This window comes from Diachasma alloeum, unplaced genomic scaffold (assembly GCF_001412515.2).
Source record: "Diachasma alloeum isolate Michigan unplaced genomic scaffold, Dall2.0 Dall_scaffold_00766, whole genome shotgun sequence".
In the NCBI taxonomy this organism is placed as follows: Eukaryota; Metazoa; Arthropoda; class Insecta; order Hymenoptera; family Braconidae; genus Diachasma; species Diachasma alloeum.
This window is the reverse complement of record NW_021680896.1, coordinates 152643-177596: the sequence shown is the minus strand read 5'-3', so window position 1 is coordinate 177596 and position 24954 is coordinate 152643. Positions and strand designations below refer to the sequence as shown.

The window sequence follows — 24954 nt, the reverse complement described above, 5'->3', positions numbered from 1 at the left end:
CCTCGTTCTAACTTTCATTTGTGATCTTTATTCTGGATCTTCTGTATGACCCTTAGTCTGACCCTTACATATGACCCTTGTTGTTTGTTCCTTTGAGATTTCGTTGGTCGCCCCGCCCCTTCCCATTTCTGAGTTTTTCAGCGATATCTCCAAAACTAATGAAGATAGCGCTTTTTCGTTACAAAATTTGGAGTGAAAGGGGGGGGGGCTGGTTTGTTCTTTACTTCGAAAATCCATCGAAAAAACATGGAAAATCCCCACTACCCCCCCCCCCCTGTAGGAATCGAGGTTGTTGTAGGAAGTAACGATTCACTAACACACGTAATTCAGTTGGACAAATCACAGTTTAATAAGACGTTTAAATATATATACAAACGTCAAGGAATGTAACAGATATATTGTGATCAGTGTACGACTGGCGAGTTGAGACAGTTGTCTCTCGCCTCAATTCGCAGGTAGAAATTCGTAAATGGAATAAATCCGAAATATACGCGTGACAGCATTGGAGCGAGAGAGATAGCCTGATGGTTGTCGTTCAGTCGTCGATCATCTCTTGCTCGGTGTCCGTGGCCAGCGCGTGAGTGTGCGGATGTAGCGAGGCGCTACACCCCCTCCCCCCAAAATTTTCAGTAAAAATTCGCCATCTCCCTTAGTTTAGGAGATATTTTTGAAAAAGTCACTGACTCAATAATTTTGGTTTTGGATCCTCAAAGCACTATCTGTCCCTTCAAATTTTCAGTAAAACTTCGCTATGTCCTTCAGTTTGGGCGATATTTTCGAAAAACTCGCCGACTAAATTTTTTTGGTTGTGGTTTCCCAATACGCAACTCTCTCTACCCCTCTCCCCCTCCACATTTTCAGTAAAAACTCGCTATTTCCCTTAGTTTCGGAAATATCTTTGAAAAAATCACTGACTCTATTTTTTTGATTGTGGATTCTCAAAGCACAACCCCTTCCTCACCCCCCAAATTGTTAGTAAAAATTCGCTATCTCCCTTAGTTTCCGAGATATTTGTAAAAAACTCACCGATTAAACTCCTTTGGTTGTGAATTGTCAATGCACATTCCCCCCTCTGCCCCGCTTTGCAAAATCCCCCCTCGCCAATTTCCGGTTTAGATTTTCAGGAATTTAGTAACTTGGAAATCAACATTTATAATTTGTTATTACCTGTGTAATTACATAATTGATAGGTTCCATTGATGATTACTCCAGAAATTGAATAATTCAACGTTTTGATTAATCGTCAAACAATCAACAATTGAAGAATAATCAGTAACATTGATTAACGATTGAATTGGATAACTTCGGATTTGAGTTGATGATTGAATTAGTAACCGAAAATTGTCCGATAATCATTACTCATTTCTCAAGTAAATTTGTATTATAAAAACTAAATTACCGATTATGCAAGGAAGTGAAAATTCATATTTCATTTGAACTGCCAAGCAAGTAATGTGAAATGGCTGAATATAAAATACCGATCGCAAAAATAATGGTCAATTCTATATTTTCATTTATAATTACTGAAATAATTTGGAATTTTTAATGACGATTACTCAATGACAATGTAATGGATTTTCAGAGCGATTCAGTTATTGATTACTTATGTAATTTGTCATAAGTGCGTTGAGTTATTCATTTTCCAATTAATAGAAAAATTTCACATTCAATTACTTGAGTCACTGAGTAATAGAGTAACGGTAATTTGACATTACAATTGTCCCGAATCCTGCAGTGGAATTCTCAGTACGATGAATTTCATAATGCTAATAATTTGTTTTACCACGCGAGTGACTACTACCGCCACCATCGGAACTAACGTGAACTACATGCTGCTTCACATGATTTCAGGGGTCCCACCAGCCTCTGTTTGTCTCATAGATACGTAATACATAGACTACGGGTTCGGGTGGGGGGATGCAAGAAATAGTACAGGAGCGTCATTTTGTCGATGGTTTCTCTCTTCGTCGAATATTTCTCAGAGTGGTGCAACAACGGTCACGGAGTGGGGGATGCATTCACTATGCAATGGTGACTATCCCCCTCTACGGCACCGTTCAACGGAGAAGGAAACCGGCGACAAATGCAACACTCTCTGTCCGTTTCGTGCTTTTTTCAATACACAGGAAGGATAGGTAACCCGCAGTCTACGTATTATATGTCCATGGTTTGGCCCTCTTCCCTCTATTCTCTATGGTAAGAGACTGTTGGTAATGCCTGAGATGCGAAAAATGAGAATTTGCGTTGTACTACCAACTTAATGGCTCAAGTCTGACCGTTTTCATTTAGAAGATAATGGAAACGCGAAAAATGTGCAGTTCGTTGCTATGTGCATATCTTCGTAAATATTGAAGGAATTTATTTAATAATTGCATCAGTGGATTGGTGATTTATATAGGGTAACTAAGGATAGTTTTCATCTAAATAGTCGCATTTTTTATAAATTGATGAAAAATCAGTTGAGGGTGTTGTGTATAGATACCCAGTAGCTCTCGTCATTTTGTTGCGAGGTTAACAGGCGCGGCTTGACTGATACGCTAACGCGTATCTTGATTTGTAATCGCGTACTTTCAGTAGCGAAGAGGTAAACCGGGTTAAATCGATTTTGACTTTTAGTCAGTTTTTAATGAATATCTCGGAATCTAAGTGAGGTAGCGAAATTCTTTTCATGACCCTTTTTAAAATCTTCATTTCGCTCTACAAAAAAAGTTACGATAAAAAATTTTCCATTTCTTTTAGATTCCGAGATATTCGTCTAAAACTGACCAGTAGTCAAAACTCACTTGAATCCATGTCTTTTCAACTAGGCGACATTCCAACTAGGACATTTTAACTGCTCAACTTAAATACACATCAGTGAGATGAGATTCCTAGAAAATCTATCTTTAAATCTCTTGAAACGTCAACAATTCAAACAAAATATTTGTGCGGTTACGAATTCACACACCTATCCCCGTTATTCGGTGAGGAACTTTATTACCCTTTCAACTATTGTCACGTAAATTATCGATCTCTTATAATTGTTAATAAAAAAAATATATTGTATCTTTACTCTTTTTGTATGAGATTAATCGATGTATTAGTTCAATAATTAAACTGAGTTGGATTACATTCTTTGTTAAAAAGCAAAGCATTAAAAAAAATGAGAAATTTCAGCTAATTGAAAAAAAAAATTTTACTAAAAATCAGTTCATATGTCGTTGTTCAAATTGATCAGTTCAAATGACACAAGTTGAAATATTGCAGTTAAAATGTCGTAGTTCAAAACTTCAGTTGAAATGTCGTAGTTGAAATCTCGCCTAGTTGAAAAGACGTGCTACCATTCACTTGACCGGGCGCTTCGCTACTGACTTTATTTTTTTTGTAATCAAACAACCCTCCTATGCTCCATATCTCTTGAACGAATTACCGGATTTTGTTTTTCGTCATTCACAGTGATATTCTTACCTCAGTTCGATTTTTATTGCTTATTTGCATAGTTCTCTCATATACTATTTTTCAAAGCATCGTCATTCATGGATCTCCATTCAGAAAACATCTGTAATTTTTGTTATATTCTACAAGGGTTTTACATATATTTGTTGAGGAATTAATATAATATTGTCAAATTGTTGCACGGACAGGGAATGAAATTTTCAGTAGGATGAATGTTACAATTCTAATGATGTGTTTTACCACGAGAGTGACTACTACCGCCACCATCGGGATCAATCTGAATAACATGCTGCGTCACATGATTTTAGGTGTCCCACCAGCCGCTGTTTGGCCATCTTTCATCTATTCTCCATGACACTATACAACGTAGAACACTGTTGGCAATTCCTGCATGCGAAAGTGAGAATTCGAGTTGCACTGCCAACTCAATGGCTTGAGTGTGACCGTTTTCGTTTAGAAGATAATGGAAATGCGAAAAATGTGTATGCCAGTTCGTTGGTATGTGCATATCTTTGTAAATATTGAACGGATTAAATTAATAATTGCATCAGTGGAAAGGGGACTAGTGATTTATATAGTGTAACTAAGGACAGTTTTCGTCTGTGGGCGCATTTTTCATTAATTGATAGAAAATCAGTTGAGGGTAGTGGAAGGGGAAGTCGTGTCGTGTATAAATACTTGGTAGCTCTCGTCGTTTTGCTGTTGTGAGGTTATGAGGCGCGACTTGGCTCGATACGCTACCGCGTATCTCGATATTTCGAGAATATCGTATGTTTTCCTTTAGTAATATGGATGTCATCGCCTTCAAAAAATTGTCCAGTGAAAGTAGTGAAGATCTTCCATGGTAACCATCACAATGATGAGTTTTCGGCATTTTGGTTTCCTGAACCCATTATTTATAGAAATATTTTTAAATGAATCGTCGTGTAATTCCAGCATTTCTGCGTTCACCATTCATTACATAGTCTTTTATGGAATTAATTCTTCATTCCAATCAATTTTCCCCAATGAAAAGTGCAAGGTACAGTTTTCAATCAACTGTACCTTCCAATTTGTCATTTATAATATAAATTTTTCGTTAATGAATCTCCGAATTCAAGGGAAATGAACGTTTTCGTACGGGCACGTTCTTTTTGCAAGGCAAAGTGGGAGCTATGAAATAAACTTTCTGTTCAAAATCGGGCCTGTATTTTGGGTCAACTCGTTTTCATGTCCCATACGGAAATTACCGACCATCGACGAGCACGCACGTAGTCGTGAGAGTGTTCCACGGTGATCAGTACACCATCGACTCTCATCAGGACCGAATCATGGAAACTTATCCGGGCGCACATCGGCGCATTTATCGGGAAACCTATCGGTAAAGTTATCGAATCTCATCATAAATTAGCCGGTCAGTTATCTAAATATTCCGTGTGTGTACAGTCCACTTCCGTAAATCGACTATTAGAAATCCATCGAGTGTATATTTCAGTGCACTAAGTTTTTAAATTGTAAGAATATTTTCCCGGGTTGTTCAACCAGGAAAAATCCAAACTACTCTTTATGCCGTCTCTATCGCTCAATAATCGGGCGTCAGCCGAACCTTCACGGGAGGTTCGACGACAAACCGGCCTCTGAGGCAAACTCGTCCACTCAGAAGACTTTTTGGCTGGACAATGGATTGCCCAGCTAACATCAGCGTGATACGGTAGAGTGGGCGAGGTCCACCAGGAGTATAACCACCACTTCCCCACGGCCTTGGCAAGCCGTGGATTATGCCTTGCGGCATAAGTCCTCTACTGAATTGGATTCATATTTCTTCCGGAGGGTCTTTCGACTTCTCCGGCATGCTTCCTCTTCCCGAGTATTTATACTCGGGAGAGTTTCCGAATTATCTGCGAATCAGCCGGGACTCCTTAGAGCCTGGGACGTTGAGAGGTTGATCTGACCAGGGTGGAACTACGTTACTCACGCTACGACCACCCACACTCTCAACCACCAGTTACCGCTTTGGTCATCGCGCGTCACTGCCTCCGGGTAGTACTAGACCGTCGGCGTATGGTCGGGCCGACAGGATGATTTCTCGACTCCAGGCCCACGGGCTCATACGCCTCGAATCGTTCCGCCGAGATTAGATGACGCCGGACACGACGAAGTCGTCACTTCGCGTTCTGAAATAACTCAGATTTACGCGCGGGGGATGCAGGGACATCCCCCTATATTCGCCGCCAAAGGTTATGCACCACGTTACGTGGAGTAAAACTTCTTACCACCGCTTCTTCAGCCATTCACCGCTCCAGCACACCGAGAGATTTTTCCAACCTCTCGGTTCAAGCGCTCGCGTACGACTAACTCGGAATCTTACTAGGGCCTTGCCTCCTAGTCTGGATATCTCGGCGACGATAGGTCATTCCGTTACCCTATCCCCACCAATCAACCCGACGGGATCACGGAGGTACCAGTCCTTTCACCTGGCCGTTGGTCCCTAGTCTACTCCGACATAGCCGATAGAATTGCCCAGTTGGACAGCCTCTACGTCGACCCCTTTTCCCCTAGCACATGCTGGGCGAATTCTAATATGGCAATAGTCTAGTAACGCCCTCCAGACCTCCAGGGGTCGCGGTTTCACCCATAACCGCTATGCCTTAGGTCTTTCATCGGTTTGTGGCTCTTCTCATCCAGTCGCGGCTCTTTCAGTCGCCTCTAGATGTTACTTCCTCTCTTCACATAATTTCAACAGTTCTCTTTCTTATTTAAGGGGATTTCAACCCGTAACGAGAAAATCTCGTTACAAAATATAGTGACAATTAACGAAACTCATCTTGATTTATTCTCTGGCAATTCATCCCGCTTCTTTTTCACTCCCGACCTCTCTGTCATCCGGATCACACAAGATTCTTAACATTGGTCCTTCGAGCCGGATAGTGGAGTGATAGTGCAGTAGATAATTATCGTGGACAAAGACAGTGCAGTGGAAAATCATCGTGGGTGAAAAAAAACCGACGCCGTGAGTAGCGAGGCTTTTCGGGGTTCACAAACCTGTATCAAGGGAAACCCATAGAGATCGGACATTCAACGCTTCTATAGAGGCAATCAGTTTCATTGCCTTTGTTTATATCGGCAACAGGGGACACTCAACACGAGGAACGGCGTGACGGCATCCCGGAGACTCAACGGTCGACACATGGCCATCCCTCGTAGCACTTCGGCAACCTTTGGAGTCTTCCATATCCAGCCACTCGCAACCGTAGCGGGAGCGCTGCGTCTCCTTCCCAGTCGGTCACTCAACATACCCGGGAGTGGCAACTTATCGGCGGAACGTACCGCGGGCTCGACACTGCAGTCGGTAAATCATCGGCGGATACATCTACGGTCGGTAAGGAAGGACATTCATCATGGAAAGGCAGGCGGAATCGAGACATAGGGGCCCGAGATATTCATCAAGAGCTTCGAGGAAGAAATGGCAGACATGGCCAGCATCTCGCTAGCGCCCAAGCGAGAGAGATGAGAGAGAGAGTGTTCCTGATTCCAGGAACACCAGAGGAGAGCAGCATCATCATCATCAGGGAAATCTTTATCAGATTCAACGTCGACTGGGAGAATTTACGACTCTCTCAGACCCCACAGAACACCATCCCGGCCAGCAACAACCAGGAACCTGTCAACAAGTCATCCGGTCCATCATCGCGCCAAGACGCAGCCTCACAAAGTAAATCATCTGCACGGACACTCATCGAGAGGAAGAGGTCAACGACCTCGCACAATCAGATTGGAGATGCTGGACAATCAGAAAAGTACCAGCTGAGACATTAACCTCATTTAAAACCCATGTACGTTGGAGATCATCGTCAATCAGAGGAGCATCACATCAATCATCAATCAGAACTGTACCAGGTGAATCCGGTGGACACCATCAACGTTGTGGAAGTTCAACGACCTCATCAGAATGCAACTCAACTGGTGATCGTGCCGGCGACGAGGGTGTTCGCCCTTAATCGTCATGGAAATTCAAGACCAACACGGATCCTCATCGACCAAGGCTCAGAGATAACACTAGTCTCTGAAAGTTTGGTCAATCAACTTCATCTGGAGCGGAGGTCATCATCAATTTTCATCGTCGGCATCGGAGAAACCTCATCGGGGAGCACGCGTGGTGTAGTGACTCTCGCCTTACAACCGAGGCACGAACCCGCTACTTAAATCAACATTAACGCCCGCATCCTGAGCAAATTGACGGCGAACATACCGAAATTCACTTGCGAATCAACGATTCCTCATCAACTGCGAGAACTTCAACTGGGAGATCCTCACTTCTTAAAAACTGGGGCCATCGACATCATCATCGGCCCTGACGTCTACGGGAGAATCATCGGACAGAATGATCAGGTTCAAGGAGACGAATCTGATAGCCCAGCAAACCATCTTCGGCTGGACTATTTCGGGGCCAGTCTGCGGCACTGGCTGTGCTCCGAATTCATCATTGAAAGTAACGAAACAGACGGCAAACCAATAACTCTTGGAACTCCTGAAGAAATTTTGGACTCAGGAGGAACTACCGGACACATCATCATCACCTTTAACGAAGGCTGAAGCGGAGTGTGAACAACACTTTATCGAGACTCATCGACGAGATTCGACGGGAACGCTACATTGTGCGTCTCCCGTTTAAATCATCGCCAGCCGCCTTGGGGGATACAGTATCATCGGCCAAGAGACGGTTGCAGAAGTTCATCAGGCGACTGTCATCAGATCCGGACAGTCATACACGCTACAAGAAATTCATCAAGGAGTATGAGTCATTGGACCACATGCAACAAGCATCATCGACGTCGGAGCCGGAACGGGCATATCATTTGTCTCATCACGCAGTGCTTAAACCGCATGACCACAAAATTGAGAGTGGTGTTCGACGCCGCGCATCGAATCTCAACGGGGATGTCATTGAATGACATCTTCCATCCGGGACCTAAACTGTAAATCAACAGCTCCGACGTTCTCATCTGGCTACGTTGGCATCGGTTTGTTTTCAGCACGCACATCGTAAAGATGTTTCGCCAGATCCGGGTACAGCAAGACGACTGGGACCATCAACGAATTCTCTCGACGGACGACAACGGCCAACCCATCGAGTATCAACTGACGACAGTCACCTATGGTACCAGCTGTGCACTCTGGCTTTCGCTACGGGTGCTGAAGCAGTTGAACATCGACGAAGGTCATCGATTTCCACTGGCCTTACCGATATTTATCAACGGACGATATGTCGATGACATATACGGAGCCGCAGAAACGGAGCATCAACTCGAGGAGATCATCAAGCAGCTAATCAACCTCTGCATGGCGGGCGGTATGCCCCTGCAGAAATGGTGCAGCAATGTGCCACACATTTCGAAACGACTCGGGCTCTCATCGGGATCAGCTCCAACCATCGAATTTGAGGAATCAACGGTGAAGGTGCTGGGGCTCTGCTGGCAGCCTGAGGCAGACACCTTTCACTACAAAGCGAGGAACTTCAACCGGGACACCATCACCAAGCGCGTGATCCTGTCCGAGATTGCGCAAATTTACGACCCATTGGGACTCATTGCGCCGGTGATCGTCACGGCAAAGATACTCATCCAAGAGCTGTGGTTGCTCAAATTCAACTGGGACGATCAACTTCCAGTGGCCTTCATGAAATGCTGGCAACACTTCAGGCCAAAACTTCAGCAGCTGAGCAGCCAGTCCTTACCGAGATGGCTCAATTTATCGCTCAACACGACGGACGTTCAACTACACGGTGTCCCGGACGCATCTAATCTGGCGATGGACACATCGGTCTATCTTCGAGCATCATCAGCGACATCGGGAATCACTGTCACCTTGATCTGTGCCAAGAACAAGGTGGCACTACTCCAGAAGATAACCATACCATGGCTGGAGCTAACAGCAGCTCTCCTGGCAACGGAACTTGTGGCCTACGTACAACGAATACTGGAGTTGGAAAACATACAAGTCCTTCTGTGGAGCGACTCATCAGTGGCCATCACCTGGATTAACGGAGATCCATCCCGTTGGAAGGACTTCGTGCAGAACAGGGTTCTGAAAACAAGAGATACTCTGCCTTCTGCCACTTGGAGACATATCAATGGCAAGGAGAATCCGGCGGACTGTCCATCAAGGGATCTATCACCGAAGCAACTGGCGGAGCATCATCTGTGGTGGACAGGACCCTCATGGCTGGTTCTGCCATCGGATCAATGACTAGCCGCATCAATGGATGTATGATCGACAGCGGAGATATCAGAAGCGGCTCGAGAAGCGAGACCGCCAATCAGCAGCTCGCATCCAGTGCAAATCGCCGAGGCGGATGCACTGCTCATCAGATATTCATCGTTAACGAAGCTATTGCGGATCACAGCTTGGATCCATCGCGCCGCAAGACGCTTCCAACAGCAGCCGCCACCGGAATCTCCTCAATTATGACCACCAGAGCTCGAAGAGGCAAGATTGTACTGGGTGAGGTACACTCAACAGCTCTACTTCGAGGCGGAAATCAACACTCTACGGACAGGCAACTCACTGGCAGCAAATCATCGAATGGCGACGCTGACGCCATATCTGGAGGACGGCTTTATGCGCCCGTGTGGACGTTTACGAAAATCAATGTTGGATCCGGAGAAGAAAAATCCAATTATTCTCCCACGTCACTCATCGCTATCACTCTCATCATCGCAGACGCTCATCAACGGAGTTTCCATGGGGGAAGTCAACTAACATTGGTACACATCCAACGGAGGCACTGGATCATCAGTGGACGAGCTCCGATACGCTCGCACATCATAAAGTGCTCAACAGCTGATGGGACAGCTGCTTGCGCGACGAGTGACACCTTCAAGAGTTTTCCTCCACCCAGGAATGGACTTCGCCGGCCCAATCAACGTCCTGAGATAGAGAGGATTAGGGGCAAATAAAACCATCTACAAGGCGTACATCTGTCTGTTTATCTGCTTCGCTACATCAGCAACTCATCTGGAAATGGTAACGGACCTGACAGCGGAGGGCTTCATCGCAGCGTATAAACGCTTCGCTTCAAGACGGGGTATCTGTGCGACCCTGACCAGTGACATGGGACTCAATTTCATTGGGGCAGAGAGGAACTCAGGAATCTCTTCGACCAGGCATCCAGCGAATCGGCTGTCATCAGGGATCGGCTATCATCAGACGGGACACAGTGGATATTCAATCCCCCTCACTCGCCACATCTGGGAGGCAAGTGGGAGGCCGCTGTGAAGTCAACAAAACATCACCTCAGGAGGACCATCACCACCTCGACCTTGACGTACGAAGAATTTACGACTCTTCTGATTCAGGTCGAGGCCATACTCAACTCTCGGCCACTCTGCCCACTCACCAACGACCCGCAAGACACCTCAGCCCTTACACCGGGGCACCTCATCATCGGAGAACCGCTCATGACGGTTCCTGAACCATCACTCCAGCAAATCACCACGGACAGACTCAACAGGTGGCAAATTATCACCCAGAGGATCCAAAACTTCTGGGAGCATTGGGAACGAGAGTGCATTCATCGATATCAGCAAATCTACCGGTGGAGACAGCCAACGAACGAAATCAACATTGGTTCGTTGGTCCTCATCACGGACGAACGGGAGCCACCAGCTAAATGGCCCCTCGCTCGAGTCATCGAAATTCATCCAGGACAGGACAACCTGACAAGAGTTGTCACACTGAGGAAAGGGCATCAGAAAATGCAACGGGCTATTCACAGACTAGTTCCATTGCCCATCAACGCAGACCTACTGGAGGATCAACAGTGAGAACCATCAACTATACTTCGTCACCAGGAGGTGACGCAGGGCGGGCGGGATGTTCAAAATCGGGCCTGTATTTTGGGCCAACTCGTTTTCACGTTCCTTACGGAAATTCCCGACCATCGACAAGCACGCACGTAGTCGTGAGAGTGTTCCACGGTGATCAGTACACCATCGATTCTCATCAGGACCGAATCACTGAAACTTATCCGGGCCTACATCGGCGCATTTATCGGGATACCCATCGGTAAAGTTATCGAACCTCATCGTAAATTATGCCGTCAGTTATCTAAATATTCCGTGTTTGTACAGTTCACTTAGGTAAATCGACCATTTAGTAGAAATCCATCGAGTGTATATTTCAGTGCACTAAGTTCTTAAATATAGTGACAATCAACGAAACTCATCTTGATTTATTCTCCGGCAATTCATCCCACTTAATTTTCCTTCCCGACCTCCCTATCATCAGAATCACACAAGATTCTCAACTTTTTCTAATAAAATTTTCCCAGCTGCCTGGACTTCCACTATATTTTTTGAAAACTGGTCTCCAAGCGCAATTAATCTTTCTCGCTTCATTATACTATGTGAATTTAATAATGATAATGAATTCCAGCTGGCTTTGGTTCAACATCCTTCGGCTTTAGCACTCCAGCCACCTCCATTCCGACGCTTTTCGGCACTCCAGTAACACAATCCACCGGTTTCAGCGCAACCACTGGGTTTGGCCCTCCAGCAGCCACAGGATTTGGTGTTGCAACAAGTAGCACCAACACTTATAGTACCTCAGGGTCGGCTTTCGGTTTTGGAGGTGGTTCAACCTTCGGAACAGCACCATCATCCTCAGCTACAGCATTTGGTACATTAGGAGTCCCGGTCACAACAAGCGCTGTAGGTTTTGCGGGATTTGGGAATTTTGGAGGAACGGCAACAACCACTCAAGCCCCGAGTCTCTTCAGTGGCTTTGGATCAGCCAGCGCAGCATCAACAGGATTCGGAAACACAGGGTTTGGTGGATTTGGAACTAAATCAACAACCACAACAGCAACTACTGTATTTGGGGGCTTCGGAGGGGCTTTAGGGACTTCGACCTTGGGGAATTTTGGTGGGCCATTAGCTCCGCCTCAATTACAGCAACAACATGTATCTAATGCAATCTCTGAGGCTCTGTACAATGCAGTTTTCAATTGTCAATTGTTCAATGATGAGAGAGATAATACAATCGCAAGGTGGAACTTGATTCAAGCTCTTTGGGGTACTGGTAAGGCTTATTACTCTGCAAATGCCATTCCCATTGAGCTCACACAGGAGAATCCTCTTTGCAGGTTCAAGGCTATCGGGTACAGCTGCCTGCCAATTGCCGATAATAATGACGGATTAGTTGTCTTGTGTTTCAATAAGAAAGAGCAGGAGTTAAAGGATGGAAAGCAACAGTTGATTAATTCTATTACTCAAATCCTGGGAAATAAACCCAATTTAACTGTTACTGTTGATAATGTCAAGTCTATTGGAGAGATGAAAAGTCAAGCCGTGATTTATGTATCTGAAAAAGGGGTTACTGGATCTTCACGGAAAATTCCAGCTAATGAGCTTGTCGCGTACTTATCTCAGAGTATTCAAAAGCAACAGTTAACGCAGATGGGGGTGGAGAACATTTTTCCTCAGGTAAAACTGGACCCTTCGCAGCTAAAGGAGTATATGGAAAATCCACCTTGCTCTATCGATCCAAGATTATGGAAGCAAGCGCAGTTGGATAACCCCAATGCTGAGATATATATTCCAGTGCCTATGATCGGGTTCCAGCAGGTAAAGTACAGGTTAAAGTGCCAAGAGAAAGAGACCGATAAGCATCGTGCGTTCTTGGATATGGCTGCAGAAAGGATACAAGGGCTACAGAGACAGCATACGGCCACTCAGGCAAAACTGAAGGAACATAGGCGGACACTTTTGGAATTGCAACATCGGGTTCTTCAGGTACTAATTATTACTTTCTCTCCTCTAAATGAATTAATCTATCTGAATGTTTGGTATATAAAATTAGATAATTTCATCTTGCCTCACGTCGTTATAACATCATTTTCCGTTATTATATAGGGCGGAAGTCAGATCACCCTTTCTAGTTCATACGCTAGGCCACTTTTCTATATGGAATGGCATGTCCGTACAAATTTATGCTATTTTCAATTAGAGATCAAGGGAAAATTTGGAGAAATAATATAAAAACGTTCGTTAATTTGTCATAGATGCGGCATTTCGCGAAATATTTTTTTAGCTTTTTCAGGCTCTGGAAAGAAATTACAAAACAAATAAAAAACCTGTCTACCAAACTCACACTACATAACCTCAAATCAAAGATTAAATGGTTGAAAAATAATACCTTGACGTAATCAACGGTCTATCCGAAATAGTAAATATGTGTGTCATGTGGAAGACATAACTTGCAACTCGACAGCATTCAAAACGTAAATAAATACAGAAACTAATGTATAAATATTGCACAATAACAAAATACGTAGCGGCAGTCTTTCTTTTCTCACTCCAGTGACAACACAACAGCTGACACTCTTCAAGCCATTGACCCCTGGTTCAACTGGGCCTCACACCTCCAAGGCGTCGCCACCTGCCGGGCCAGGATGTGTCGGTATTCTAGGAAACACTGTTAGGCCAGTCAAATAAGGACTTTTATGTCATTGGGCCCGATATACCGCGATTCTAACCTCGCTTCGCCGCTTTCGGGCCAAACGATATAAAATAGCATATATCACACGGCGATAAAAGCATTATCTGGCAAATGTGATTATAATTCTCGCCTTCGGCTCGGATTATAGGACCCCATTCGCTAGATAATACTTTTATCACCTAATGACATAATATACTATTTTTTGGCCGAAATCAAGGATAATAGAAGAAGGATAACAAGCAGGGATTCGAGTCCATCCGACAGAAGGCATGTGATCTTTACTTTTTGCGTTATTAGTCCTTTTCTTTTTTTTATTTCTACCAATTCCATTGGTAGGAAGCTTCCGAATGGATCCATAGCAATTCCCTGTCCTTGTGACAGGTATACAATCGTAACCGCATGCTACAGAATGTCTACAGGAAGATATTCAACCTTTTAATGAAACAGATTTGTACAGCAGGTTCAAAATCTCCGGAACTGCTCGGCCGATTGCGCCTTCTTCCGCATGATATCCCATGGTTTTTATCCTTTTTCTATCATCCTTGATTTCCAAACCGTAATTTGACTGGCCTATGTTTCCCCGCTTATGCTTGAATTTATTGAGAATCCCGCTGGATGGTTTATTCAACCCCTGAGTATCCTCCCGTTTATTTCCGTTGATTCCGTATCGAGAACTTTTACGTCCCCGAACTTAAAATCGTATCCGTCTGCGGAATGGTGAGCTACTAAGGTCGTTTTTTCCTCTTTCAAGTTTTTCTCTTTCTAAGAGAACTTAGAATTTAGAGAGAAAAAATTTCCGCTTCACCCACCCGGGACGCGAACCCGGGTCTCTCAGATACGCGCCAGGAACTCTTACCGAGTAAGCTACCGGGAACCACAGAAATTCACCCTAAAATTCACCTCAAACACCGCCTAACCTCCTTTAGCTATTAAAGAACTCTAAGAGAATTTAGAATTTAGAGAGAAAAATTTAGAGAAAAAAAAGTTAGGTTCATACTCTTACCTTTTGATTAAAATATTGAATTGCAGCTCCATTTTGACGGGAAATATTCGAAATAAGGGAATTTTGTTTAGAGATAGGATTTTAGTTAGGAATATTCACGAAACAAGAAATCTAGAATTATATTGGCAATTAAATTCGATTTTCATTATTTTGAGAACTACGCAATTTACAAAAGCATAAGAGTCTGCATTTTACAAAAGTTTATATGTAGTTAATTCGAAATTCCTACCCCTGGCATGATCTGAAGGATCTGATTCTAATTGTTTCACAAAATGTGATAACAGTTCGGTTTTATTTATGTATTAATTTTTTTATACGGATCCTGGGTTGAATTCGCAATTTCCTCACCAACAACTAGATTCACTAGAGGCTGTCATGTATACTCTCACAAAAACACTTTCTTCCATTCGTATAGTTTATTTTGAGTTCGAAATATTTGACAGGACAATTGAAGTTAATAGTTTTGGCTGAGACTGTCCACAACGCTTCGCAATAGTTCTAATTCTTTAAATGCAAGAAAAATCACCCCTCTCGGTTAAGGAACTTTGATTCCCGGATAATTTGAATTGTTCGTAGCCTACTATTAATTCGGCAACTATTCAGCGTAATTTTGATACTGCGGATTATTGTATTGTATTGAAGGATTGAAAAATCCGCCGATTAAGTGAATTATTCCGACCTGAACTATTCCTGCTCCGTCGTTGCTTCAAGACTGATTAATTTTGATTTTTCTGGAGTTTTTATTGGTTTTTACGAGCCACTTGACTCGTGAGGACTCCAAAGAGTCAATTTTTAATTGGGAGAAAATGTCGTATGATTTTTCCCACTTTTAAATCGTCTTCAGGAAAGTAGTTCACTCGGTTTTTGGGGTTTTTGTTTTATTGTTTTTCAACCATTCCTCCATCGGCGAATTTCGATATTGAGAAACGGGGGCATGTAGAGTGAGACACTTCATCACTGATGCTCTCAATTCCATTGTTTTTGGATTTGTTGAGTTCAAGTGATGAAATGTTTCATCAATTATTTGACTTATTAATTTGCATTATGTTTATATATATTATTTTTCATTTAATTTTCCTATAAAAATTCTGGACGTCACACATAGGTAGCAGTCGTGAGAGATTAGCGAATTAACTTGATAACGGTCATTAAGAAATAACAAGAAAATATCAACCTGATTCTACTGAATTCAATCTGTTGAGTAAAAGGGGGTATTTCCCTTTGAATATATGTGGACGTCCACATGGAAAAGGATTCTAGTTTCCGAGATATTCACGTTTTTGTCTCAGCAACTGCACCATTTGCACCAATGTTAAATTTATTTTCCATCTTCTCCAACGACGTCATTTTTGACCCCATGAAGATAATTTTAAGCTCAAAATGTGCGAAATGTTATCAATATTATCAGAGTATATATAACATTATATCGACAAAGTGGTCCCTTTTCATGTGGACGTCTACATGTGGATGAAACCGAATTGCCAGGAAAAGAAGGGTTTCACTCTTAATTGACTGATGAGCAGATATCTGATGAAGATGATCAACATGCTCTTAATGTTTGGAGTGAATTCAATATCAAAACCTTGAGGGAGTTTTCAGATCTCTACCTACACACTGATCTCTTATTGTTAGTTGTGACTTTCAAAATTTTCCGTCGTAATTGCCTTTCTACTTATGAATTACACCGTTTGCATTATTATACAACACGTAGATTAGCCTTTGATGCTATGCGGAAATATACAGAAGTGAATTTAGGGCTTTTTTCAGATCTAGAAATGATATTATTCATTGAAAAAGGCATTAGAGGTGGAATATCACAATGTTCAAACAGATATGCCCATGCTAATAATCCATTCATGGGTGAAAAATATTATGATCTCTCGTCAGAAAATCATTTTTGATGTATTATGATGTGATTCATTTGAATGGGTTGCTACTGGTTCTGTAGACATGTTAATTGCTGCAGATGATTCTCCAGTCGGATATATTTTTGAAGTCGATTTGGAATATCGTCAATTGCATGAACTATAAAAAGGTTTTCCGCTCTGTCCCGAATATTTCATTCCTCCAGAGAGCAAACATACTAAATTAGCGACCACTCTAAACTTGAAGCAATACACAGCTCTTGGTATAAAACTAAAGCATATTCATCGTGTCTTGAAATTCAATCAGAAGCCCTGGTTGGCATCTTACATTGATCTGAGTACTATGAAAAGACAACAGTCAAAAAATGAATTCGAAAAGAACTTTGATAATTTGATGAATAATTCTGTATTCGGAAAAACTATAAAAAAATGCTAGAAAACAGAAAGATATTAAGCTCTTCACACATTGGAGTGGACGATATGGAGCAAAAGCATTGATAGCAAAACCCAATTTCCATAGCTGTATGGTGTTTGATGATGATGAATGAATGGAACATCCGTATATTTCAAGAAACCTATCCACATTGGATTTATGATCCTCGATTTAGCAAAAACGATTATATATTACTTCTATCAGAACTACGTTAAGTATAAATTTGGGGATTCAGCAAAACTCATATATACCGATAGAGATAGCTTACTCCATGTGTTTCAAGTACCAAATATCTATGAGTCTATAAAACAAGACATAAACATGTTCGATACATCTGACTATAAAGGGAATAATGAGTATAGAATACCGTTCGCAAACAAGAAAGTATTAGGACTCATGAAGGATGAGAATAATGATCGAATCACGGTTGAATTTGTAGGTTTACGAGCCAAAACATACGCATTTAGGATGTTGACTGATGAGAAAGCTAAGAAGAAACCTGAAGGTGTTAAACCTGCTACACTCAGGAAAAGCACAGTCAATGATTATATTTGGTAATGAGCACATTATCAGGAATAAGTATTGAATCCAGAGCAAAAAACATGAGGTGCACACAATCTGCTAGCAGAAGATGGTTTTGAGTTGGAAAGATGATAAACGTATAATTTCACTCCATACAACAGATACTCTACCTTGGGGTTATTTCGAACCACTTGTGTAATTATATATATATATTCTCAAATTGTTTCTCATAATAATAATAGTAATGGTAATAACGTACACATTTGAATAAATGAATAAACTTTTTCAATATTTAACAAAGCGTTTTTTTGTTTTATGTATGCTTGTTTTCTTACAATTATCATACAGTTATCTTAAATATATTCCGTCGATATTCTTCTGATAATATAGCATTCAATATTCTTTCATGAAAACTTATTCAATGTTTAAGATCATGATTTCCAGCAATTTTCTTCCGTGAGACACTACATCATCTTCCGTGAGACTATACGGTGGAGCTGAGCTGATGAACTTCACGCTACGAGTTGAGATTCAGTAAACTGAACTTGACTTTGTATTGAGTGTGGATCGTGCAGAGTACGCGAGTAATCCCCACTTTAACTCCCAACGGATGATTCATCATGGAACAGTCGGGAACCATCGAGAATATTCGAGACCAATTGAGTATCCTATTTCATGCAAGTCTCAACAGGACTCAGCCGACATCCCCACCGATGACTCATCGATTACATCATCCATCACGACAGTTCCGCGATTGTGGCGCTAATATCCAATTTCATACAAGTTTTGACCGGTCAATATATTTCATACAAGTCCCAACAGGACTAAGGGGGAACCCTGACCGCGATAACGTCATCCTTCTCGAATGTACAAATCTCCGCAGGACTTACGGGAAACCCCCACCTCGCACATCGATCAGTTATCAGTCTGATTGACTCACCGATATCATTCATCTTGAAAATATTCGACCATTGTTTTCACATATTTGCACGTGTTTGCATGTTTGTAAATGTTGTCCAAAGTTTGAAAATGTTTGCAGAATGTTTGCAAATGTGAAATGTTGGCAGAATGTTTGCAGAATCTTTGCAGAATGTTCGCAAATATTTATAAAATGCTTGCAAATGTCGTTAAATCTTTGCACATATTTAGGACTTACGGGGAGTTCCCCCATCGTACAAGTAAATGAGTCATCAGCCTGAGTGACTCATCGATGACGTCATTCATCTCGAAATCTCCGCGGTTTTGGCGGCAATATCCTATTTTATCCATGTGTCCACAGGTTTTCATAGTATTATATTTCATACAAGTCCCACCTGGACGGTTCCCCCACCATGCGAGTCGATAACTTATCGATGACGGCATCCGTCTCGAACCTTCTGCGACGGTGGCGCCAATATTCCATTTGATGCAAGGTTCAACAGGGCATTATATTTCATACAAGTCCCAACAGGTCTTAGAGGGATTCCCCCACCATGCGAGTCGATAAGCCATCCGTCTAAAAAATTCCATGACGGTCGCGCCGCCACTGGTATCATATTCCATACAAGTCCCACCAGGACGGTTCCCCCACCATGCGAGTCGCTAACTTATCGATAACGTCATCCGTCTCGAACGTTTCACAGCCTGTAGCGCCAATATCCGATTTTATGCAAGTTTCAGCAGGTCATTATATTTCATACAAGTCCCAATAAGACGGTTCCCTCACCACTCGAATCGATGAATCATCGATGACGTCATCTTTCTCGAACGTTCCGCGACGGTGGCGCCACCATTCCAGAACCTTCCACGACGGTGGCGCCCTCTGGTGGTGATTTTGCGAAGCTATACAGAACCGGCCTAGCCTATCTAATAATGTTGCACTTGGATCTCTCATACACCTTTGAGAATACTCCATGACTACATGGCTACACTCAGGAAAAGCACAGTCAATGATTATATTTGGTAATGAGCACATTACCAAATATACGGATGTTCCATTCATTCATCATCATCAAACACCATACAGCTATGGAAATTGGGTTTTGCTATCAATGCTTTTGCTCCATATCGACCACTCCAATGTGTGAAGAGCTTAATATCTTTCTGTTTTCTAGCATTTTTTTATAGTTTTTCCGAATACAGAATTATTCATCAAATTATCAAAGTTCTTTTCGAATTCATTTTTTGACCGTTGTCTTTTCATAGTACTCAGATCAATGTAAGATTCCAACCAGGGCTTCTGATTGAATTTCAAGACACGATGAATATGCTTTAGTTTTATACCAAGAGCTGTGTATTGCTTCAAGTTTAGAGTGGTCGCTAATTTAGTATGTTTGCTCTCTGGAGGAATGAAATATTCGGGACAGAGCGGAAAATCTTTTTATAGTTCGTGCAATTGACGATATTCCAAATCGACTTCAAAAATATATCCGACTGGAGAATCATCTGCAGCAATTAACATGTCTACAGAATCAGTAGCAACCCATTCAAATGAATCACATCATAATACATCAAATATGATTTTCTGACGAGAGATCATAATATTTTTCACCCATGAATGGATTATTAGCATGGGCATATCTGTTTGAACATTGTGATATTCCACCTCAAATGCCTTTTTCAATGAATAATATCATTTCTAGATCTGAAAAAAGCCCTAAATTCACTTCTGTATATTTCCGCATAGCATCAAAGGCTAATCTACGTGTTGTATAATAATGCGAACGGTGTAATTCATAAGTAGAAAGGCAATTACGACGGAAAATTTTGAAAGTCACAACTAGCAATAAGAGATCAGTGTGTAGGTAGAGATCTGAAAACTCCCTCAAGGTTTTGATATTGAATTCACTCCAAACATTAAGAGCATGTTGATCATCTTCATCAGATATCTGCTCATCAGTCAATTAAGAGTGAAACCCTTCTTTTCCTGGCAATTCGGTTTCATCCACATGTAGACGTCCACATGAAAAGGGACCACTTTGTCGATATAATGTTATGTATACTCTGATAATATTGATAACATTTCGCACATTTTGAGCTTAAAATTATCTTCATGGGGTCAAAAATGACGTCGTTGGAGAAGATGGAAAACAAATTTAACATTGGTGCAAATGGTGCAGCTGCTGAGACAAAAACGTGAATATCTCGGAATCCTTTTTCATGGGGACGTCCACATATATTCAAAGGGAAATACCCCCTTTTACTCAACAGATTGAATTCAGTAGAATCAGGTTGATATTTTCTTGTTATTTCTTAATGACCGTTATCAAGTTAATTCGCTAATCTCTCACGACTGCTACCTATGTGTGATGTCCAGAATTTTTATAGGAAAATTAAATGAAAAATAATATATATAAACATAATGTAAATTAATAAGTCGAACAATTGACGAAACATTTCATCACTTGAATTCAACAAATCCAAAAACAATGGAATTGAGAGCATCAGTGATGAAATGTCTCACTCAACATGCCCCCGTTTCTTCGCGATCTTAGTTACTTCGCGATTTTCGGAGCTTTGATACTGCTCATGACAGGTTTCAACTTGCACCCTTTCTCGTGCACGTTGCAAAGCCCGTACATCCTTGGCATAACCGCGTTGTGTGCCTTCAGGATCTTTTTTCTCTGATCATCTATCACCTCATGTCCTTTCCAAACGTCCAGGGAATACTTTTCGGACTTTTACATCGTGCCATTGGCTTGAGCCGTGCAGACTTCCGTGAGGAGCATGTGTTGAGGGTGAGGAAGATTTTGGAGGCTAATGGCTACCCCCGGAAGTTCGTAAAGAACTGCGTCAGGAAGTTCCGGGATCGTAGGGACATGCGCACGCGCACGGCAGAGGCAGAGATGAGGCGTAGATTTCGTTTTCCTCTCATCAATAGATTATCTCAGCGGCTCAATCGTTGTTTGAAGACAACGAACTCCAGGCTCCTCGCGTACAACTTGCAGAAGGTCGGGGATCTCTATTCAAACTTGAAGGATGAGATACCTTTGTTGGGCAAATCAGATGTTGTCTACAGGATCCCGTGCGAGTACTCACGCTATCATGTCGGGCAGACAAGGCAATTGTTGGGCGCGAGGGTGAAGCAACACAAGAAAGACTGCGCTCCGTTGAAGTACTTGAAAGAGGAAAAAACGGCCTTAGCAGCTCACCATTTTGCAGAGGGACGACTTCATGTTCGGGGACGTAAAAGTTCTTGATACGGAATCGGACTGGAGAAAGAGACACATCAGTGAGATGATACATATTTCGCTGAACAATACGATGAATAAACGGGAGGATGCTCAGGGGTTAAGTAAAACGTACAGCGGGATATTCAATAATTTCAAACAGAAGCGGGGAAATAGTGTTTCCTAGAATACCGGCACATCCTATCCCGGCAGGTGGCGACGCCTTGGACGTGTGAGGCCAGTTGAACCAGGGGTCAATGGCTTCAGGAGTGTCAGCTGTTGTGTTGTCATTGGAGTGAGAGAAGAAAGACTGCCGCTGCGTGTTTTGTTATTGCAAGTTATGTCTTCCTTATGACCCACATATTTACTATTTCGACTAAAACGTTGATTATGTCAAGGTATTATTTTTCAACCATTTGATCTTTGATTCGAGTTTATGTATTGTGAGTTTGATAGACAGGTGTTTTTTGTTTTGTAATTTCTTTCCAAAACCTGAAGAAGCTAAAATATTTAGCGAAACGTCGCATCTATGACAAATTAACGAACGTTGTTATATTATTTCTCTAAATTTTCTCTTAATCCCTGAATGAAAATTTGTTAACATGGAGATGAACAACAAAATTAAAATTATGATAGTTTTTCATTTCTTTGGGGGGATGAGAAATACGAATTCGTCAGTATTTTTTGCCTAAATTGATGCACATTAGTATTCAAAATTGATATTTATAAAAATATGATAGATAGAACAAAATCAAAACAAAACGTATTGGAAATGGATGGAAGAACCATTATAAATTAAAAAATCATGATTCATGATTTTTTAGGATTATTTTCCAGCATATAAAATGAATTATCCTATTAATTCAGATAATCTGTTGAGGAAATTAAAAAAAAACAAAATTGGAATAGACAATTATGATTTTTATGAGAAGATGAGTAAATAAAAATGAGAGAACATTTTCCACAAAATAGATTTTTTTTAAATGGAGCACTCATTCAAGGGTGCGATGGGTCTTGCTTACCCTTGTAAACTTTACCCGCCCCTAGCCACCGTACTATGGTACTTTCTGTAGAATTTTATTCTTTACACTTTTTGTTTGAAACATTTTGTTTATAACATTCCCCACTTTCGAGTTATCGATGAAAAACCGTTGTTGGGGTTGCTTTGCATTTTTTCCCACCTTAATAGAGTGAATAGGAAGGCTGGAAATTCACACATAGTTTCCCACGTGTTTCATGCAATTACTGTCAAAATTCAGTCCACGGGTACACGGAGAGAAAAATACACGACAATCTCGTGGAAGGTCCCACCAAAAATTAGTGTGCTATCCACCAACACAGGGACGTATCGGGGAGTACGCTAATAATAGAAATGTAACACTCCTATCATTCGGGGGAGCAAGGTAGAAAATACTAGGCACTCTACGAAGTCGCGGGCTCGGGCATCCAAAAATTAGTGTGCCATCCACTAAAATTTGCACTCCATGCGATACTCCACGTGCATTGCGAGGCCAATTCATTTTTTAAATCACAGAGGTCACCACTTATCAATGGAGAGCAGACGAAAATTCAGTGAGTGACACACTAAAATTTGAAGGACCCAGCCAGTTTTTCGTCTCTGGTTCCCTAAAAATACGATTCCTCAAACTAGTTTCTAATGAACGGAAAAAAGCCGGGTGCAGCATCTGAAAGTTTGGAAAGAGGTAGTCTGAATTATCATTGTCAGAATCTAATTTGTATAGAGTATTTTCCATTTTTTTGTGCCCCCTTCGGTTCACCCCATGTGTTGGTGAGAAGGTACACTAATTTTTGAGAGAATTTTTTCTCCGTGTATTTCCACGCCCATTTTACCTACTTTTACTCGATTAAGCCTTTTTATAGAGTAGGATAAGATCTACAAAAAAGCTTCTATGAAATTTTTTCCATCTGCTGTAGATTCAGAGATATTTGTTGAACAATCATCTCCAGACTCAGTTTCCAAAAATTTTTTTTACAATATCTCAGCATTGAAGAAAAATAATGCTTCCTTGGTAAAAACTTTTCTTCTAGGGAAAAATAAGAACTTCCAAAAAGGTTATTACAAAAATTTCTTCATCTTCTTTGCATTCCGATGTATTGACCAAAAATTAATTGTCGGATTTGAGTTACACATCTTGTTTTCTGTCTTCACCTCTGAATTAACTTCTACGCTGACTTATGCTACTCAGAAGATTTAATTTCTACTAATCAATCCTAAATAAATTATTAAAATGAATGTGTAGGATCATAATCATTCAGACACAGGATATTTAATTTAATAAAATAATGAATGCACATATATTTGAGTTAAATTCGGATTTCAAAAAAAGGACACCATTGTGGGAGCTAAACTTCTTTACATTTTCACGCGACATTCGTTCCATTACAACTGACTCACTCTTTATTCTCTCATTCGGGCAAACACTCTTTTCTATCTCTATTTCAAAATTACTTTTCTCACTCTCACTCATGCTCGACCAATACACTCTTTGTTCCAAAAAATGACCGTACTATTCCTCACACAGGCCACCCTCAGTCATCCAAGAAAATTCTCACAAACTAAACATGACCGCCATAAAACTGTCACACGACATAAACACTTTTCACTTCACGCTTCACTCGAACATACCCTAAAGCAACTTTTCTATCCTACGCAGTATTTCTAAAAGAACTTATTGTCTCTCATATTTAGTCTATACTAAATTCTTATTTTAAATATCTGGCGCCACAGCGCCTTCTTATTACTCTAAACTACTTCAAAAGGTTCTTTCTTTACAATACACACACACTCACATATTCACTGATTCCACAACCTGCCATCCTGCACTGGTATCGTTCTCGATACCACGATTCACTTCTTGCCATTTTCCTCAACAGCATCTTTCTCGTCGTCAGTAAACCACTCGTTATGCTCCTTCGTAGCCTTTGCCCAAGGCTTCATAAAATCAGCTGCAGAGCTCGTGCGATTGGGACCCTTGTGATCTCCAATCTTCTCCACTACATAGCGATTGTTTCGCATGACCGTAACGATTTTGTACGGACCAAAAAACTTAC

At 41.6% G+C, this 24954-nt stretch overlaps 3 protein-coding genes across 3 annotated transcripts in view; all 3 read left to right on the top strand.

Moving 5' to 3' along the window:
* The window catches only part of LOC107044625 (trichohyalin), a 16992-nt gene extending 9762 nt beyond the window's left edge, over positions 1–7230 (top strand). Inside the window, exon 4 of the mRNA XM_015266571.1 lies at positions 6950–7230. Coding sequence (XP_015122057.1) covers positions 6950–7230 — 281 coding nt within the window. The remainder of the gene's footprint in view (positions 1–6949) is intronic.
* A 1233-nt stretch (positions 7231–8463) lies between these two features.
* LOC107044624 lies at positions 8464–9660 on the top strand. The gene has a single exon (XM_015266570.1). The coding sequence runs from the start codon at positions 8464–8466 to the stop codon at positions 9658–9660; it is 1197 nt and encodes a 398-aa protein (XP_015122056.1).
* A 774-nt stretch (positions 9661–10434) lies between these two features.
* The window catches only part of LOC107044623 (nuclear pore complex protein Nup54), a 56105-nt gene continuing 41585 nt past the window's right edge, over positions 10435–24954 (top strand). The window contains exons 1-4 of the mRNA XM_015266569.2: positions 10435–10472; positions 10550–11233; positions 11420–11499; positions 11848–13205. Of these exons, the coding sequence (XP_015122055.1) occupies positions 10435–10472; positions 10550–11233; positions 11420–11499; positions 11848–13205 (2160 nt within the window). The remainder of the gene's footprint in view (positions 10473–10549; positions 11234–11419; positions 11500–11847; positions 13206–24954) is intronic.

What these genes read in the sequence shown, in the direction of transcription:
- LOC107044624 (XM_015266570.1), top strand. Translation starts at nt 8,464, where the DNA reads ATGTTTCGCCAGATCCGGGTACAGCAAGACGACTGGGACCATCAACGA.